Source organism: Thamnophis sirtalis, unplaced genomic scaffold, assembly GCF_051295495.1.
Source record: "Thamnophis sirtalis isolate CommonGarterSnake01/CBP01778 unplaced genomic scaffold, rThaSir2_p1.2 scaffold_9, whole genome shotgun sequence".
Lineage (NCBI taxonomy): Eukaryota > Metazoa > Chordata > Lepidosauria > Squamata > Natricidae > Thamnophis > Thamnophis sirtalis.
This window is the reverse complement of record NW_028261389.1, coordinates 44,025,223-44,044,821: the sequence shown is the minus strand read 5'-3', so window position 1 is coordinate 44,044,821 and position 19,599 is coordinate 44,025,223. Positions and strand designations below refer to the sequence as shown.

The window sequence follows — 19,599 nt, the reverse complement described above, 5'->3', positions numbered from 1 at the left end:
TTTAGCAATGGGAATAGCCCTAAGCCTTATATACCACTTCATAGTGCTTTACAGCACTCTCTAAGTGGTTTACAGTCAACATATTGCTCCCAACAATCTGGGTCCTCATTTTACTGACCTCGGAAGGATGGAAGGCTGAGTCAACCTTGAGACAGTGAGGATTAAACTCCTGGCAGTGATCTGAATTAGCCTGTATTACTGCATTCTAACCACTGTACCACCACAGCTCTTGTTTACTGTAATAGTAAGTACCATGTGACACTACTATTCTAATAAAGTTTCACATCATACTGACAAAAAGTTTCATAAAAACAACATTGCCCGCATCCATAATGCAATGTGTGCGCAACACCCCCCTCTGTGCCCGTCCCCCTGCGCATGAGTGTATGACCCATCCTGTATTCCCCCTGCGCATGCGTGCATGATACCCTGCATCCCATTTTGGGCCTAGCAGGCCTCCCTGAAGCCTCCTGAGACCAAACACAGGGTGCATGGGGGGTGCTCCGTCCTGCGCATGCACGTGTGACCCCATGCTCTCCACACATGCACACTTATCTCCCGCATATGTGACAGACACGAAAATCAGCTGGCTGGCGGGAGGGGTGCATGCATGTGCGGTTAACTGGGGCTGGGGTGACAGCTTGTGTGCCTGCAGAGAGAGTTCCGCGTACTACCTATGGCACCCATGCCATGGGTTCACCATCACGGCAGTAGGGCCCTTAGCAATAGCACTTAGACTTATATACCACTTCACAGTGCTTCACAGCATATAGCCCTCAACAATCTGGGTCCTCATTTTACCCACCTCAGAAGGATGGAAGGCTAAGTCAACTTTGAGCCTGGTGGGATCGGAACTGCTAAACTGCTGGCAGCCAGTAATCAGCAGAAGTAGCCTGCAGTACTGCATTCTAACCACTGTGCCACCGCTGCTCTCCTTCCTGGTATTTCCAAAGGAACTTTGAATTGATGGTATTTCATGGTCTAAGCTGTATTCAAGAGATAAGCTGAGAAATCAGCTTTTTGGAAGTACACGAAAATATTGGAATTTGCAGGTGGTCTATTTCCTCATTTGCAAGGACCCTTTATGGTTTCTAGGGTTAAGGTCTTTCAAGGACAATGGTGAAAGGCCATTTTCAAATCTCACTAGAATTGAGAGGGTGGGCATATGATCAGGTAAGAAACATGAAATAAAGATATGGATGGATGGAGATGTAAACAGTTCATTTTTTCCATGTAGAGTGGAGTGAAAAGGCAGGACTTCTGGTATCAAACTGCAAAGGTTTTTGTTCTTAATTTTCAGTAAAGTAACAAAACTTGACAAGCTGATACCTTCATATGAAGGAGATGTGGTGGAAGAAGGAAGTTCCATACAATGATGCATAATGAATATTTGCCTGATTGAATATTTTATTGATTGTTTACATCGTGTTTGTATTCATTCTTAAATCAATCACACAGAAGGACTTTTCCAGAATGATTTGATCCCACCTGGCTTTTTAAGTCTTTCAACAGTAGACCCATAGCCATTCTAATCAGGCCCATTCATCTAACTGCTGTTCAATCTTTTTTCTTTTTTTCTACACATTCCAGCAACATGGACTTCTCAATGTGTCTATATAATCTGTCTGAAGTATAATGTGAGCCCACTCATTTATCCCTCAAATGAGGACTTTTTTCTTTTATGATTACTTTTGCTTTTATTGGCTATTTATAGTATTCCTAGGAAACTTGTCCATCAGTACCAAATTTCAAAAGTGTCAATACTCTATCCTAATTTTGTTAATGTTAATGTTATCTCATTACTTAAGATTTACATACAAGATAGGAAGGATTATATAAGAGAGTGTAAAAAAAAGGAACAATTCAGTGGTGAAAATGACTCATCACTAGGCTCTGCCTTCAGCTTGAAGGTATTTGTTAAATTCATTTCCGGGTGCTTTTATCCTTAACAAGGGAACCAAAGAAAGATGAAGTAAAAGCCAAGCACAAGTTGTCAAACGGAATAGCCCTAAGGACTTGTTTATAAGTTGGCTTTTGTTTAAACTATTTTCGCTGATTGTGTAGCAGTCCAGAATGACAGAAAAAGGCCTGATTTTATTATTCCTGAAACTGCAAGTGTGCTGTTGTTTTTATACCCAACATACCTTACCGGATATTGAAAATGCACAGTTTATTGAAGAATGTGTCAGAGTGCATAATAGATTCCGATCAATGGTGGACCCACCAGCTAGCAACATGAAACGGATGGTAAGGAAATTATCATAATTTGTAGCAATGTACAATTCATACTTCCTGCATGTTTAGAATTGGCTTAAATATTTCTAGTTCTTTTAAGATAATTTTGCTATGCTGAAATTAATTCTCTGACAAGGCTTGGTACTAATTTTGTTTCTTTTGAAACTTTGGAAATTTTGAAAGCGTATAGCAAACATCAATTCCAAATGGAAGCTGTGAGGGATCCCACTTTTGGCAAAATAGTTGCTATGGGAGACATAGCTAGTCAAAATACCAGTTACACTTTAACCCTTTAGGTCCTTTTTCTTGTCCTAACATTCATTTATCTCTTTTCTGAGCAGGTAGGCACATTTTCAAACAAAGCACTAATCTTCCCCCCACCCCCTTAAATATGTCTCTATCACCCAAGACCATCTGCTTGGTTGTATGCCAAATTCAAAAATAATGAAATTATATAATTAATACAGAAATCTCAAAGAGGGCCCATTTTTTGCACTACATTACATTTCCTCCCTTTTTCTGGGAGGAACAAATTTGGTATTGTATCAAAGCCATGTTCTGATAATCGTGTCATCAAACTTACCAATCATTTGTGCAGAAAACAATCATACCAGTTGGGTCTAAAATTATTTAAGGAATACCAAGTTTCACCCACTTTCTCCAAGAAATGTTATTAGCATCCCATGAACCTTGGCTTCAAGAACATGTTGGCAATGCTTCATAATATCAAAGCCACTCAATATTTGAGGTGTATGGTTCATTCTGGGCCTTGGCATGGAGCTCTGTAATGAATATATGGGCTGTTTCACCGATCCCTTTCTTGGTGGTCTACATAGACAAAAGACTTGGCTTTAGTTGTTCTAGTTCTACCCAAGTGATTGGCTAGAATCAGTTTAATCTGAATACCTTGGGAGTAAATCTAACCAATGATCCACTGAAGCACTTTATGAGAACGGACTACACACATGGTTGAACTCAGATGAAAGGCTGAGAACCAGTATCTAACCAGAGATTAAATGTGTATTCCATTTAATGTGACCAGCTATTGAGGCAAATTTTAAATAGCAGGTGTGAGAAGAAAATCACAAACCAGTGTGATGCAAAATGAACATGGTCCCACAGAATCCCCTCCCCTCTAACAGCCTGTTACTTTTTAAAGAAAACGATAGTATATAAAATAATGTTTATGCCTTTCCTGACTTTTCTTCAAAACTAGTATGCCGGTTTGGATTCGCAGATTACATAATGATTTATTTGATTTCATCTTAGTGTAGTTGCAGTTTACTCCACAACATATGGTACAATGCAATGCATAATAATGTCAATTTTTTACATTTTTGCACATCTATTTATATAGTTACATTCATATCCATACTGATGAGTCAGGAACAAGCAGACAACTAGCTCATTTTTGTAAAAACTACAAAGCAGAGTGCAAAGCCAGGGCAGGAGGCATTGAACATACTGGTTTATATATTCCCCAATCCGCAGTAGAAGTGAGTTAGAACAAGAATAAAAATTATATACAAATCTACCGGTATGTGGCAGGGTGGGATGGGGAATTACTTTGTAAAAGACAATTGCATTATTTTAAAAAATAATCCAAGAATACCAAATAAAGTGATCATAATATATATTATATTTTTGTAGAGCTGGGACCATGATCTTGCGAAGACTGCTCTTGGCTGGGCAAATATGTGCCAATTTAAACATAATCCTGATCTCAAGACAGGGAAGGCCCACCCAAACTTCACAATAGTTGGAGAAAATATTTGGACTGGAACCATTGGGTATTTTAATGTGACTTCAGCCCTCACTTCTTGGCACAGTGAAGTCCAACATTACAATTATGCTACTCGAATTTGTAAACATGTATGTGGGCACTATACTCAGGTAAGTCATTAATTATATCTTGCATATGACTTCTAAAAATAGCAGTTGACACCATGGGTGGGTTCCAGCTGCTGCTACTGTCAGTTTGCTCAGAGACACACTTGATGCGGGGCTTAACGCTTGGTGTGCACTTGTTCGGGGGTGTGGCAGACCAAGTTACTACTGACTCGACCGAACCGATTCAAACCGGTAGGAACACACCTCTGGATGGCAGTTATTTTTTTAAAAATTACTAATGTCGTTACAAATTGCAAATTGCTTGATTCAACTTGGCAAGCCTGCAATTGTACTTTAAAATTGCCTAGGCAAGAAAAAAAGTTACCAATCTATAAAGGCAAATGTTGAGCCATCACAAATCCCACCCCACCAATCCCAACTTTTTAAAAATAATCCCCATTTTCCATGGCCCAATGGCTTTGTGCCTTACTTATCCCTGTTGGCATTTGTTGTGGCATTGCAATCGAACCCAATCTCAAGCTTAACAGCAACTCACTAGCTATTCTTGCATCCGTTTTATTTAATAACCTGAAAGAAAAGGAAATACACAATATATTGCTTTGCCCAATCACAGAAAATGTTCCTTCTCTAATATTTTGGGTCTAGCTAATAAATCAGAAATCCTCCATTTCTAATGATTCTTGATGGAATGATAAAGTCACAGAGAAGTTTTCATCAGTTGTTTTTAGTATATAAATAGTTTTGGAGCAAATAAAAGTTGAATCTCATTTATTCACATCTCTGACCATGGAAACAATTTTCCATATGTTTAAGGAAACACTTTTTAATCATAATAAACCTACAAGTTCATCACACTACTCTTCTCTATCCCCATCCCAGTCTGTATGTAAAAAAGCTGAAATTTATTGTGAAAGTTTTATTAGTATTTAGATATGAAAAAATAAAAGAAGTGGTGTTTTCAAAATAATTTCACAATCTAAGTCTATGCATCCTGTCTGAAAAAAACAGCAGCAGTGAGTTTGGTCAGGCAAAGCAGCAAGAGTACTTCATATAAGTTTGTTAAGCCTACTTCAATATATTAGCTCTCAGCAATTTATTTAATATGCCTGTAAATTAATTCTTTGAGCATTTACATTATAAGTGATCATCGTTAAAGACAATGCTACATAGGTGTCCAATTTTTAGCACAACTGTGGCCTAACCGTATACACTAAATTATCACCGAAAATACCATCATGTACAATAAATTAGCACAGAATTTACTATTTTATTTTCAGATGGTTTGGGCAGAAACTTACAAAGTTGGCTGTGCTGTTCACTTTTGTCCTATAGTACAAGGCTTTGGTGGATCTAATGCTGCACACTTCATTTGTGACTATGGACCTGGGTAAGGATTTTAAATTGCAATTTGTCAGAAGTTATCTTAGAAGGAAAACCTTTAACTCCTTTAGGAATTGAGAAACTGGTACCTATGTATATTCAGGACCATTTACTCCTTTGATATAAATAATTATAACTCAATATTAAAACCCACCGTAAAAACAAATGTTGACTTCTATCTCCAGAATGCAAATTTAGATGTGGTTGATCATGCACCAGATCTATCCATACAAGATTAACTAATTACATGGAATGGGCTGAATTATGAGAAAATCAATCAATATTCTGGATCTTTTTAAAGTGCTGGGACAAGTTTTAAAATCCTAAATAATTTAGGCTAACCTTCCCCATACTTCAGATATGTAAACTACAATTTAAAGAGATCCAAACCAGTATGGTTAATATTTCCTAATTGGCTGGGGACTCACTATCCATACATCTTAAAGTTGTGAAACACTGTACTAATGGAAGGCCCAATAGTGGGCCATTCCTGTAAGATTGGTTAATGTCACGGACAAAAGCATTGCAAGCAGCAACTGTATAATTCTACTAGAAGATGAATCCAAGGTCTCTCCCCCCACCCCCCCAAAACCTTGACTGTGATGATCTTTTTGATTGTAATTGATTAGGGGACTAGAAGCTAAAACATACAATGAATGATTGCAGAACTGGGCATGGCTAGTCTAGTGAAGAGAAGAACTATGGCAGACATGATAGCAGTGTTCCAATATTTGAGGGGCTGCCACAGAGAGGAAGGGGTCAAGCTATTTTCCAAGGCACCCAAAGGCCAGACAGGGAATAATGGATGGAAATTGAACAAGGAGAGATTCAATCTAGAAATAGGGGTAAATTTTCTGACAGTGAGAACATTTAACCAATGGAACAGCTTGCCTTCGGAAGTTTGTGGAAGCTTCATCACTGGAGGCTTTCAAGAAGAGATTAGACTACCATTTGTCAGAAATGGTGTAGGCTCTCCCGCTTAGGCAGGGGGGTTGGACTAGATGACCTACAAGGTCCCTTCCAACTCTGTTAATGTGATAAGCTTTTCAAATAATTAAATTCTCAGCTGAGCTTCATCATTTCATTTTGGTGGATGTAATTATTTGTTACTGCTAAGGATCTGTTGTTGTTTTTTTGTTATATTATTATGAGGTGAGGAACTAAGGCACTCTGGGAATGTTTTTTAAAGGCAGATAGAAATGTAGTTGAAACAGAGAAAAAGACATCTCCTGAAGTTTTCTGATTTTACACATCTTGACCCTGCCTTAGTGTCTTATTATTGTAGTTACAGTGCCATGACATATTTTCTTGGAGACCTTTACCTGATATTCACCCTTTTAATAAGATCATATGAGAGATAAGTCTCACACAGCCTGTGACCTTACTTGCCAGCAAAAAAAAGTGGAAATAAAATAAATGCTATGTCACTTCTTGTTCCTAGTAGTTTTAAAATATATGGCTAAAAAAGGAAGTAGCTTTCTTCCTTCTCTGGAGAGCAGATCAGTAACACAAGTTATAATGTATAAACTCCTTTGTAACTTTATGTAGAAACAAAAAAAATAAGTATTGGACAAAACATTTAGTAGTCTAAAACTAACATCTTAAAATAATCTCTCATTAAAAGCCATCATGGAAAATATAAAGTCGAGAGATTCAAGATGGGTGGGAACTGTAGAGTCCAACTTCACTGAATCATTAAATTTGTGTAAACACAAACTTCAAATATTATCAGCAATAGAATTAGAACAAGCACAGCAAAAATAAAGCAAAAAGTTCCAAGAAAGCATTTTTTAAACTATTAATCTTTGTTCATGTGTTACCTTCAAGTTCAGGCCACTATGTCAATTTCTCAATTACTCATTTAATGGATAGTATTTTGATAATTATAGATGCCACTGATATGGTCAGTGATTTTTTAAAAACATTGTCCATTCATTTATTGGTGTTGAGCACATAAAAACTGGGGAATACTATAGTTAAATACTATTACTTACTTAGTGGTTTGAAATGTTTAAAGCAAAGTTGGTATTCAATCCCCCTTTTATGTAAGGTGACAATAGTAGAACATAAAGGCTGACAAAGAAGGAATTCATTGCACTTAACACTATCACTGAATATTTAATAACTATTTTTGCCTTTAATATAAACTGGACAATTCAATCTAATTCAATATCCTTTCATAAATCAAACTGAAATAATTTGGAAATAGTAAAGAATACTGGCAAATAGGTTTACAGCTTCAGTTTCAAGGGTCCATTTCATTGATTTAAATGTAAGAAAACATATGTTGTATTTGGCTGTGTTAGTTTCTAATAACACCATTCTGTGGTTTTAATGACCAGTATTTACTAAAAATTATTCCAGATTATAATTCAGTTAAAGCATTAACCTGAAAGGTTCAACCTTCTCTCCTGTCTCTGTATCAAGTGAGCTGACAAAATTGTTGTTTTGCAGTGGGAATTATCCAAGATGGCCATATAAATCAGGAGTAACATGCAGTGAATGTTACAAAGAGCCTTGCATAGACAGACTTTGTGGTAAGTTAAAGGTCTAGCATGCATTTCTTCCTCTCCTGTCATAAGTTAGGGTCTTTAAAAAAACATTTCAAAAGAGAACTTCCATGAATGAAATACCAATCTTTAATTATCTAGCTAGAAAGCTCCAAATGTACAAGTTTCTTATGTTTATATTGACTTGTCATTAACCTAGATGCAACTGTAAATAACTTATTTAAATAATTTATTTGTAGGTGAACTATGGGTGAAGAAGCCAGATAGTGATTCCTACTACATCATTGTTCTAGTCCTGAGAACATCTTCATTTTTAATAACTTTTGTAACTGTCTTTTTTCTGAAGCAACATTATCCCAGAATGGATATGTATAAATAAATTGGAACAAAAATAAGCACTTTTGTAAGGTATTAAACAATGAATTGATAATAATAGTAAGACATCCATGATTTTTAGATACATTTTCAAAATGTTTTTTAGGAATTAAAAACGTACAAGTAGCAGAAAAAGATCTTGGACAGGTAAACATTCAATGAATATAAAATTATTATTGATAACAACATTCACAAAGTAACATTCTACTCTGCTTATCATACTCTGGCTCTTTGTTGATCTGAATGAAAAAAGTAACTCAACATTCAACTGCAACCAGCATTTGGAAAGCAAAATTCTCCAGTAATATAACCAAAATGTAAAGTAGTCCTCTTCCAAAAAGTTTATGAAAGTCTAGTAAACAAAAAACATCAATTAATGCAGCAATATACATTTATTTAGAAAATGTTTCAGCTGCCACACAGAAAACCTGTTATTTTTTGTAATGTTCTAGATAACAATTTTTCAGAGTCCCATGCAATAAAACAAATAAATCCAAGTTTGTTGGTAAGTCTTTGTATACTGCATAAAATCTTCTCAATGATAATCCTGTGTATACTGCCACTTTTACACCAACAGCTAAAAGCCAACTGTTTATTCTAATGGATATCACATGTATGGAACTATTTCCCATATTGCTTAAAATACAACAGAGCAAGATGTCAGTTTTAGGTTAAAAATTTGGAAAGCTATTTTTCCTTTCTTCCTTCCAGGAATGCACCTTTTCATCTTCTACATTAGCTGAGTTCATAGCTTTCCTCCTTGCAAAAAGTGAAGTGCTATAGCTTTAAAGATGGTTTCTTTTTCTTTTCACCTGCTGCAATTTTTAATTTAACTTCTTCTTCTGGTAGTGCTCCAAGCTTCTTCTTCTTTGCTTTTTTAATCTTTTCTTTAATTGCATCAATATCAATCTTTGTTTCAGTTGTTGCTACAGAGTAAAAGAGTATATTTTTCTTATTGCCTTATCCAAGAATTATAGAAAACATTTCCAAGCATAACAAATATATTAACTTTTCAATGAGTTGCATAAAATGCACAAAAAAAATCAGTTAAGATGCCAAGCTAATGAATCCAGTTATATTAAAGTGCCCTACAAAGATGTTGCTAAAAGATATTATTTTACAATGTAAGCTTTTAATTCAAAAGATATAGATTTTGGATCCAAAGCTATGAATTAAACTTAAATAACTTCCAAGGCCTATTAATATAGTATTTTAGATTAATCTAGCTATTAATACTCTGAATAGTAAGCTTGGTCTTAAAACAAATATTAGAGAATAGGAACTATGGGAGAATAGAAGTTATCTGAAGGTAACTTTACAAAGGAATTTTGTAACTGTTTTTGTCTACAAAAGGTAGGTAGAGTCCATGCTAAAGGAGTAGAGTCCTTTAATATCAGTGAACTTTGATTTATCCCATCTTGTTTAAAATACTATTTATGGGGAGAATCAGTTCTTGATCTTGCATATCACAACTTAATTTTATAAATTAACTTTTCAGGCATTTTCAAAATGTAAAAAATGTCAAGAGAGATATTCTTGATTCCATATGCATTTCAAATACCCAATGTATTTCTTTGGATTAGAATATAATTATATTTTTATAAAATTAAACTTCCATTTGTAATTTTGGTCCTCAGTCTTCTCAACAGAGAGCTCTGGAAGTATTAATTTATTCTGTAAGTAACAGATCAAAATGCTTCCTCTCAATATGAAGACTGGTCTTTATAAAACATTAAGAATAATAAGAAACCAATCTTACTTTTCCTTGGTTTTACAACAGGCTTTTCTTTAGGTGGAATAAAAGCTTTATTTCTCTCTTCTTGTCGCTTGTTAATTGCTTCTGCTTGCTTTGCCTAAAAATAAAAAAAGATCATGTAGCATATATAGTATAATCTTTATTATGATTGTACTTAAACACAACGAAATTGGTTGTACAAAATTAAATACATACATGCATGCATGCATGCATACATACATACATTCGTATATATATATATATATATATATTAAATACATATTTATTTATAATACAAAATTAAATATATATTTCAATTAACAAATTAATCTTTGTTCTGGACACAACCAGAAACTATAACAAAGAAATTGTTAATTAATTAATTAATTAATTAATTAACAAAGAAATCAAGGGACTGTACCTTTATTTCTTCTATTCTCTTACGCTTCTTTTGACTTTCTTTCAAGAAATATTCACCACTTGCTAATTCTTTATCAACCTGTAAAAATAGTACATGAGCATATTCCACAGTAAAAATTGTTGCCTTGTTTCCATATTTTAAAAAATAAGTTGCTATGATTCCTTATTTAAAAAATCAGAAGTTAATAGTTTTCATAATGCAACATCAAAGCCAAATCATATTAAAATTGAAAAGTTAAACATAAAACACTTTTCATTTATACACAATTTATACTATTGATTTAACCTGTTCATTTTGGGTAGCAAATCTGTGCACACATATATTGCAATGAAAGACAATTATTTCTAATAAACTGCAATTGGTTATTGTTATTTTTAGGCTATATTTGTAGGGAAACCTTGGTTAAATTTTATAGTACACTAAAGGAATGGGGAACCTGTGCTATCCAGATGGTGTAGAGCAGGGGTATCAAACTGGATTTCTTCGAGGGCTGGATCATTGGTAGTTCTCCATTCTCCACAGGGGTGGGGAGCAGGGGGGAAGAGAAACTGTACGGACACCTCCAGCAGCACACTGTTGGCCAAAACAGGCATGGGGGCCTCGTGGGGTGTCCACATGGCCTGTTTTTGGCCGGCAGTGTGCTGCAGGAGGCTTGTTTTGGCCAGCAGAGGCACCATGGGCTGGTCCTTTGATATATCCAGGCCAGCCTCGTGGACATATTTAAGCACCCTGCGGGCTGGATCTGGCCCACAGGCCTTGAGTTTGACACCTCTGATATAGAGTTATCATTTATTCATTACATTTTGGGACTGCCCATCTCCCTCACTATCCACATTTGAAGGCTACCATCTCAAACATCTGGTACATCATAGTTTGGTATCCATATACTAAAGGCACCAGCTGTCAGAAAGTTCCTTTAGGTCATTGATGGCTAACCTTTTCACCATCAAGGCTTTAGGTTGTTCAGTAAAATTTCAGATTAAACAGACCTGACTCTCTGGTTGTGGAGGTGGGAAGGGAGTGTATTCTTTCTTGACATTTTTCTTCTTTGGTTCCTTCCGTTTGTTCAAATTCTTATGCTTGAACTTGGGCAAAAAACGTTCCCAGTTTTCCAATCTTAATTCAGGATCTTTTGATAATTCTCTCTTAATCATTAGTGTCTTCAAACATATTAAAAAATCAAACAGTTAGTTAGAAGAAAAACTCTTATTATTTAGCCTAAGGAAAAATCAGGTATCATATCAGATATGAAATAGACTCCTTTAGTAACTGTACCTATTAATACAGGTGAAAGTGATCCAATTATAAGTAAAAATTAGCTCAATTTAATGATTTCTTCTCTTCAGGTGACTTTTTTTTTAAAAGTAGTTCTTGATGTGACAGTTCCTTCATCGAACATTCAAAATTGATTGCTGAACAAAGAGACTTACAATCCCTTTTCAGTATGGCTGCTAAGTCCAATGGGTTTAAGAGGTTTTGGCTTGAGTTTTGTAGGTTAAAACAAAAGCACACATTCCTAAAAGAGATTGGCTTCAATAGAGGAAGCCATTTCCATTTAAATGGAAGCAGCCACACGAGAGCACCCCCATAACTTGCACATGATTGCACTAGATGAGGATTGCTTTACTGTCTGAGGTACCCCAGGCTTTATTTAACAATCTGCATGGTCACTTAAGGAAAACATGACATGGTCCTAAAGTTGAGCCATGTCATGTGGTGACCTGCTTAATGATCCCAATGACATATGACCAAAATTCGGGACTGTATTGTGGTTGTATGTCAAGGACTACCTGTAGAACCAATAAACTGCAAAAAACAAAAAACACAAATGGCACATTAATTTGAATTTTGTGTTCAAATGTATTTGTAATCTATACTCTTCTGACTGAGAGGCTGCTAGGTATAAAAAACTTCCACGATCTTTTCATGGACTCTGCCTTGGGCAGTTGGAGGAATTTTTTGAAATTTTGAACAGCAGGGAAACTGAAAATGAAACAGCTAAGAATCAATTAAGGATGCAAAGTTATTGCATTCCCTTGTTGTCTGATCATGGCTTACAATAAGTCAGAATTATAACCCACATTCTGTAGAACTGATATCATTAATTTATTTTTATTTGATGGGTTTATTTTTATTCCCTGATGTCTATTGAATATTGGGTTTGGGATTCAATTCAATCAATTTCACTGCAGAATTCTGGGAAAACATACAACCCCTCTGCCCAAAACACAGCATGTTCAAACGGATGCTAAATAGATAACATATCAACAAGTCATCCAAAATGATTTTAGATCAAATATTTTTATTTTACCTTGATATTATATATGGGATGAATATTCTTCATGGTATCCAAAACAACTTTCCTAACCTATTTTTTTTAAAAGACAAGATTGCAAACTGATTAATTTTAATGATTTAAACCAAAGGTGAGCAAACTTTTTCAGCCATGTGGCCACATACTGAACACTGTTTCTACCCTGTCCAAGTCCTGCAGGTGTAGGACTGAAATTTAGGTTCCATTTCTCCTTTTGGATATTTTTTGTTGGACAGTAAGAGAGTGGGGGATGTTAAGAGGCAAAACTGGTATCTTATACTCTGAAGGGGGCGAAAACTCTGGAATTGCTAATGAATGGTAAAGGCTGCATGTAACCTGTAGTTAGTTACCCTGAGTTAAAATATCTAATTCCTAGATGATTACTTTTCTAACACTGGAAGATTATTTTTAAAACAATGTTATTTTCTGTAAGTATGATTATGTATCCTTTAGCCATGTAAGAAAACTAATGAAGATATAAACTGGAGCAGGAGATTGGCAGTTAAATTATATATATTGCACAAAGGGCTACTAGTGTGCAAGAATTTGTATCAGGTCAAATTTGTATTCTATTCTTAAGCTGCCCACTGTGATTTGTTTGGCAACGATCAGATTTCTGACAGCAAGACATTTTGATACAATGCTCCATCTATATCATGTTTTGTCTTGCACAGTATAATCAAAGAGTTTAGCTTGTTAGATAAAATTCTGTTAATACAATATATAAAACTTCAATACAACTACTGATTTCCTAGGTAATTTCCCAACATCAAATCTTTATTACAATTATGGACGAGTATATAGGTTATTTCTTTTGATTGCATATTCATTTTATACTAATATATAGCATTAACAAATTTAAATGAAATACTTGGATTGAATGTGCAAAATGTTCTATCCCAAGGTGATCTTACCTCTTTTAAACCATTAAAAGGTCCAAGAGCTGAAACAGTGTTCCCCTGAACCATGATATAGCAGCTGGTTAATATTTCTAGCGCCTACATCAAAATAAGAGAACAGTATATATTTCAGGATGCAATTCTCATAGGCATATATTTTACTGAATATGAAAGCAAGCATTCAGGTCACATTTACAGAGGACCTATTTTTGATTAAGCATGCATAGGAGTTAAAAGAACAAGACATACCTTTAGAGTAGATCCATTTGGACCAATAAGCCTTTGCCTTCTTTTTATAAATCTTTCTCTATTTCTGACCAAGGACCCTATTTTAATGATGTCACATGCAATATCATCTTCAAGGACACGTACAGACTGAATGGAAATCAGAGATATATAATCAAGTATCTTATTATAACATATTCATTTTCTTTTAGAAAACTTCTGAATCAGGATTCTTAATCAGATTGAGTTTGTTATCAGAGCTATTGAAATTAAAGAATTAAATATAAAAAGATTGAAAAACAAACCTGTTCAAATGGAACACTTCTGGCTATAAGTTTTATTAAATCTCGGGCTCTGATGATGATATATGGATCAAAGGTCTTCTTTGTTGTGCTGACAGTCATGCTTCCTTCAATTAGGTCTAAAACTGCATTTATATGCTGTAGCAAAGGACAACAAACTATTCTCAGAAGAACAGAACAAATTCTTAATGATCTCAGAAATGTATGATCAATAAAATTTACAAAAAAAAGTATTGGTATCTAGGAACAAAGAACTAAACATTTTCATAATGGTAAGGGTTTCACTTAAAAACCTCAAGCTGATGGCCTTTTAAATTAAAAGTTGTTATATGAAGAATCTTTGGATTTTTGTTGTCAATTAGGGATCGTGGCCCATGCCCCAATGATGCTTCCGCTGCAGCCTTTGAAATCTCCAGGTCCTATTTCCTACTTTTTTCATCTATTCTCTGCCATCTCCAAATAGCCTGCACTTTTTACTTGGAAAGTCAATCTGGAGCCAGAAGAATCAAGCAAATGGTAGAACAGAGGGGATGATCAGATGGGCACATTTTAAGGCATGTAACTCATTAATTAGAGCCTGCTCTGGGGATACCAAAATCTTGGAATCAGTATTACCCCTTTTACTTTCAAACATGTTTGTAACATAAGCTTATTAATAAATCATCTGAAATAATGTTATTTCTAAGTAACTGATATAATACACATTGTATTTAAGTATTATAGGAACTCTTGTGCAGTGAATATAGAAATAGGATGCTTATGGAACATATTACTACAGGCCTCTTTATCTGCATATTTGGGAATTCACAAAGTAGACAGTGAAAAAGAGAGTCATCTATAGTAAATACTTGTTATCCATCAATATAGCTAAGTCATGACTTTCCTCAAAATCCATGCTGTTTAAGTAGATTGAAAACATTATCTCTATAAAAGTGTAAGTAAAGATTCTTACATGTTCATTCAAAGCTTTCTGCACTAATGGCCAGCATTCCTTCAAGTAAGCTTCTCTGTATTTAGGGAAAAGAGTAGCAAAGCTGCTTTCTTCCAGAAGCCCTTTAGGGTTATCTTCTCTGGTAAAAGGTGGTTCTTTCCATCCATCGGGAACTGTGAGAAGTCCTGATTCATCTTCTGTTTGCAAAAATATTTAAGTTACAATGTCTTTCAAACATAAAGACATTTGGATTGAAGATTATTAGCTGGCGAGACAGAAGGTTCAACAACAAGTTCTATTCTACCTCTTCAAAGAGAGAATAGCACTCAAGTATGCATCTAGTAATGAGGCTCCCTAGCCGATCAAAAGGAAGCAATGCTATGACAGTGCCAATCTGGAGCAAGAAAAAGAACAACTGGCAAGGAGATGTACCATATTTTTCAGAGTATAAGACAAACCGGAGTATAAGACACACCAGTTTTCAAGAGGCAAATTAAAAAAAAAGTTTTTGCACTCTGTAAACCTCCCCAAAACAGTCCGTTTTTTGCAAAAACAGGCCCATTCCCCCCCCCCCCCCAAAAGGCATGAATAGCCTTTAGGGGACTTGCAGAGTGCTCCTGGGGAGGCAAAAACAGGCCTGTTTTTTATTTAAAAAAATGCATGCATAGCCTTTAGGAGGCTTATAGAGTACTCCTGGGGACTGGAGGGGGCAAAATTGAGCAGAAACCGGCCCGTTTTTCACTCATTGCTGCCTTCCCCAGCCCCCAGGAGCTCTCTGAAAGCTTTCTATAGGATCTGCACGGCCATTTTGGTGAAGAGGGTGAGGTTTCGGGAGGCAAAAAATGCTGAATTCAGTGTATAAGACACACCCAGTTTTTCAGTCTCTTTTTTGAGGGAAAAAGGTGTGTCTTACACTCCGAAAAATACGGTATTTGCCCTTCTATTGGTGGCAATTCTACCATAATCCACCAATTACTGATTATAAATGCAGCCATATAAGACTTTCATAAAAAGGATAATTAAAGGAGGCTATATGCAATGAAATTTTATTTTAATGTATGCCAATTAGTATATAGTATAATATAGTCTTCATTGTCATTGTAAAAAATAAATACAACGAAATTGGTTTTAGCTTCACTGGTGCAAAATTATAGCGGAAACTAAAAAAGAAAGAAAAAGAAAAAAACTAGTCATATGTTTCCCCGTGTGCATGGAGTGATTGTGGTTGTATTTAAAAGTCTTGACAGCCCAAGGATAGAAACTATTTTTAAACCTATTTGTTCGGCTGGCTATACTTTGATGTCTTCTGCCCGATGGCAGTGTACATTCAAAGTGACAATAAAATTATTCTAAGTTCTAAATAAGCCATTTTATTTAAATAACTGATGACTTCTATGTATTTTCTTGCAATCCTCTTCAGAATGTTTACACTGCAGCTTTGGAAAAAAAATTCTAAAAGCAGAGCATTCCTTAAGACTTGCTGCTGCTGCAAACAACAACAACAACCAACCCCTCCCACAACAGGTAACAGTGAAGCAATGTCTCTTTTCTTTCAGACACCAGTGAGTTGATGTTCCCTCTCATTCTAGACATACAAAAGTACTTCGTCTCCCCATATATCGAACTTGCTGGAGGCTGACACTACAGTATGCCTTTATACATCTTATCATGAAAGAAAAGAACAGCCACTCAGAATTTAGCTATTTTGCACTTTAGCCCTAAGAGCATTCACAGCAATTAGTAATATATTAAAGAAAAAAATAAATCTGAGCACACTAAAAAGTTAGTTATAAATGTCTGGCATATAATTCTAAGATTAATTTAATTTATCATACACGTAGAGCAGTTGTCTCCAACTTTGGCAACTTTAAGACTTGTGGACTTCAACTCCCAGAGTTCCTCAGCCAGCAAAGCTGGCTGAGGAACTCTGGGAATTGAAGTCCACAGGTCTTAAAGTTGCCAAGGTTGGAGACCCCTGACGTAAGGATAAGAATACCCTCTCTGGCCTGCAAAAATACGGACGGCTAAAAGGTGCTTTGTATTTCTTAATGATGCGAATTTTGAAGCCCAGGTAATTAGCACCGACCACAAAACAGTCAGCGACCATAGTATTTACAACCGACTTCAACACATGCGTCCAAGTGCTTCCTTTAAAAAAGAAGCAGAAGCCACTATGGTAAGGTCCAACTAGCAGTCACGCTTCCACACGGGAGGATGGTATCACCTGGAGCCGCGTTGTCGGTCTTGGGGAGTTGGGTCGCAGCTCCGCGCTTCCGGCGTTGAGCCTTCCCAGAGGCCGCCATGCTGCTCTCACTTCGCGGCGGCGCGGAATCTCCGCCTCTCAGCGGCCCACGTGACAAAACGGAAGCGCAGACCCGGTGATCCTGGGAGGACGGAGGAGGTCGGCGGAGTGCTCCATAGAGATAGAAAATAGAATATTAGAAAACTTAAACTTGCGGTAAATTTCTCTGACGAATCTTTTCAAACGCTACCTCGTATTTGTCTGTCATTTGCCTTGGCAATAAAACGAACCCGAATCGTCTTTTCAAAGGATGCTTTGCAATAGCACATTCTGAAGATGCTTTCATGATTATGATTTCTTTGTAAGAACCATCTAATAAGAATTGTTGTTTTGAAGTTCTAAAACAACATTTTTTAGATTTTTAAAATCCGTAAGGTTAACTAAGTTCAAAACTCACATGTATAACTTTCTTTTGTAATTTATCTAAACCATTAAAAGCAAGAAAACACCACAGTTAATGTCATAGAAACTGCTGTGTAATATGTTTGATGGATATATATTGTGCTTTCTGAATCTAATAAAATCTCATCTGAATAACTATTATTTGGGTTTAGCTCTATCAAAGAGTGCCAATTCCATACTTTCCACACTTTTACAAAATTGGTCCAAAAATTTTCATGATTCCTGAATTTTGGTTGCAATACTTAAAAACACTAATCTTTAAAAGCATATTTTCTTAGAAATAATTAGCGTGGGGTTTATTTTTAAGTAGGCAAACACTGAGGAACGTTTCAGCAACACAGTCTTTATTAGAACAGCAGAACACTTCAGAACGCAAGAACAAGAACTGCGCCCGCCTGACAGCTATTTATACTGACAGCTGTCAGGCGGGGAACCAATTGCGAGGCGGCGTTTCTCCCGCCAGCCGGCAGCCGCGCCAGAGCCAATCAGATCTTCTTCCGGCTCTGGCTGCGGCTGTCTGCTGCGTCGGGCCGGACGCAACATTTATGTCTATCAATTTTACCAACACTTTTTCCAGACTGAAATTGAGATCGATTCAAAACAAAGCCCTTACAGAATTTGGCATCCTGTGGTAATGCCATTCTTAATGGCTAGCCAAATGCTATAAAAATCTTCAAGTTAGCAATGAAAGCTAACTAAGCCTTTGGTAGATAATATTTTTAGCAATAGCTCAGTGTTTTACTCTTCCAAATTCTAATATATTCTAAGATATATAATCCATTGAAATTTCTGCAGTATCAAGTATAGTTTCATCAGATCAAACATGACTTCCATAATGTGACCTGTAAGTCATTTACAAGGTTTTTTTTTTTCCCTGTGGATCCTAAAAATTACTAGAAAACCCTGTGATCCATTGGGTCATTCTTTGAGAGAAAGATAGTACAATCTGATGAGTCTAGAAAGAACATAAACTTTTATGCTGACAATGCTGAAGATAAAAAGAATATATTCTAAGAAGGATATATTTTATGAAAATAATATATCATAAATAGAAAAAAATAATTGTGGCAAATGAACTTCAATAAAAAGTTTGTGTTACCTAAACAGAATGACACGAGCAGTGGTACTAGGACTGATATCCAACTTCCCCATTGACTTTGTTTGTTGTAAGATGATAGGGGAACACCAGAAATTGTGATCATCTGAATTTGAGGATGCTGGCCGTAATTTTGCGAAAAAACCTTGTCTGAACATCATGGAAATTTTAATTCCACAGAAGTCATGTCCTATTTTTTAATATATTCTTTAAGTTAGCAGATTTTAGTACAGACAGATGAATACAATGAGAGTTTTAGTAGTATATAGAGAGATTATAATTGTTTCCCGGTCTGTTTTACAACTTTTAAGATTTTTAGATAGTGTCTCTCAAGTAATAACCAAGTCCAACCCAGTTTGCTTATCACTTTTAAAATCAGCCACAATTGGGTAGATATTGCCATCAATTTATGCTTACTTCAAGGTTTCAGTGGTTTATTGTTTCAGTGGTTTATGTGAGAGGACAGGCCACCTGAAAATTGTGTAGCACCTGGACTGCAGCCCTGCCCCTTTAAGACCTAACCCTAACCCTCTCCCTAGCCAGCCTAGCTGTCCAGCAATGAACAGCTTCAAAAGCCAAGCAGAGAGGCAGCTGAGTTGGGTTAGAATAGATGATGTTGCC

General features: G+C 35.9%; 2 protein-coding genes across 4 annotated transcripts; one reads left to right on the top strand and one right to left on the bottom strand.

Annotated features, from left to right (window-relative positions):
- The first annotated feature begins 1,943 nt into the window (after positions 1 to 1,943).
- GLIPR1 (GLI pathogenesis related 1) lies at positions 1,944 to 8,511 on the top strand. Of its 2 annotated transcripts, XM_087723424.1 has the most exons (6): positions 1,944 to 2,247; positions 3,886 to 4,128; positions 5,364 to 5,473; positions 7,921 to 8,014; position 8,053; positions 8,216 to 8,511. In XM_087723424.1, the coding sequence occupies exons 1-6, from the start codon at positions 2,074 to 2,076 to the stop codon at positions 8,353 to 8,355; spliced, it is 762 nt and encodes a 253-aa protein (XP_087579550.1). In that variant the 5' UTR covers positions 1,944 to 2,073; the 3' UTR covers positions 8,356 to 8,511. The 2 variants fall into 2 exon arrangements, with proteins under 2 accessions (XP_087579550.1, XP_087579549.1); XM_087723423.1 differs by lacking the exon at position 8,053 and having other exon boundaries at positions 7,921 to 8,003.
- KRR1 (KRR1 small subunit processome component) lies at positions 8,506 to 17,546 on the bottom strand. 2 transcript variants are annotated; one of them, XM_087723422.1, is made up of 10 exons: positions 17,403 to 17,546; positions 15,200 to 15,375; positions 14,251 to 14,385; positions 13,970 to 14,095; positions 13,736 to 13,819; positions 12,819 to 12,875; positions 11,497 to 11,667; positions 10,508 to 10,585; positions 10,111 to 10,204; positions 8,506 to 8,703 (listed from the first exon to the last, which is right to left on the bottom strand). In XM_087723422.1, exons 1-10 carry the CDS (start codon positions 17,479 to 17,481, stop codon positions 8,609 to 8,611), a joined length of 1,095 nt encoding a protein of 364 aa, XP_087579548.1. In that variant the 5' UTR covers positions 17,482 to 17,546; the 3' UTR covers positions 8,506 to 8,608. The 2 variants fall into 2 exon arrangements, with proteins under 2 accessions (XP_087579548.1, XP_087579547.1); XM_087723421.1 differs by lacking the exon at positions 8,506 to 8,703 and adding an exon at positions 8,725 to 9,277.
- Positions 17,547 to 19,599: the final 2,053 nt, after the last annotated feature.

Excerpts from the sequence above, each read along its gene's own strand:
- GLIPR1 (XM_087723424.1), top strand. The coding sequence starts at position 2,074 with ATGACAGAAAAAGGCCTGATTTTATTATTCCTGAAACTGCAAGTGTGC. Across the intron at positions 4,129-5,363 it reads TATGTGGGCACTATACTCAG|ATGGTTTGGGCAGAAACTTA; the intron begins GTAAGTCATTAA and ends TTTTATTTTCAG. Across the intron at positions 5,474-7,920 it reads ATTTGTGACTATGGACCTGG|TGGGAATTATCCAAGATGGC; the intron begins GTAAGGATTTTA and ends GTTGTTTTGCAG.
- KRR1 (XM_087723421.1), bottom strand. The coding sequence starts at position 17,481 with ATGGCGGCCTCTGGGAAGGCTCAACGCCGGAAGCGCGGAGCTGCGACC. Across the intron at positions 12,876-13,735 it reads CTTTTAATGGTTTAAAAGAG|GTTAGGAAAGTTGTTTTGGA; the intron begins GTAAGATCACCT and ends TAAAAAAAATAG. Across the intron at positions 10,586-11,496 it reads CTCCACAACCAGAGAGTCAG|GTTGATAAAGAATTAGCAAG; the intron begins GTCTGTTTAATC and ends CTATTTTTACAG.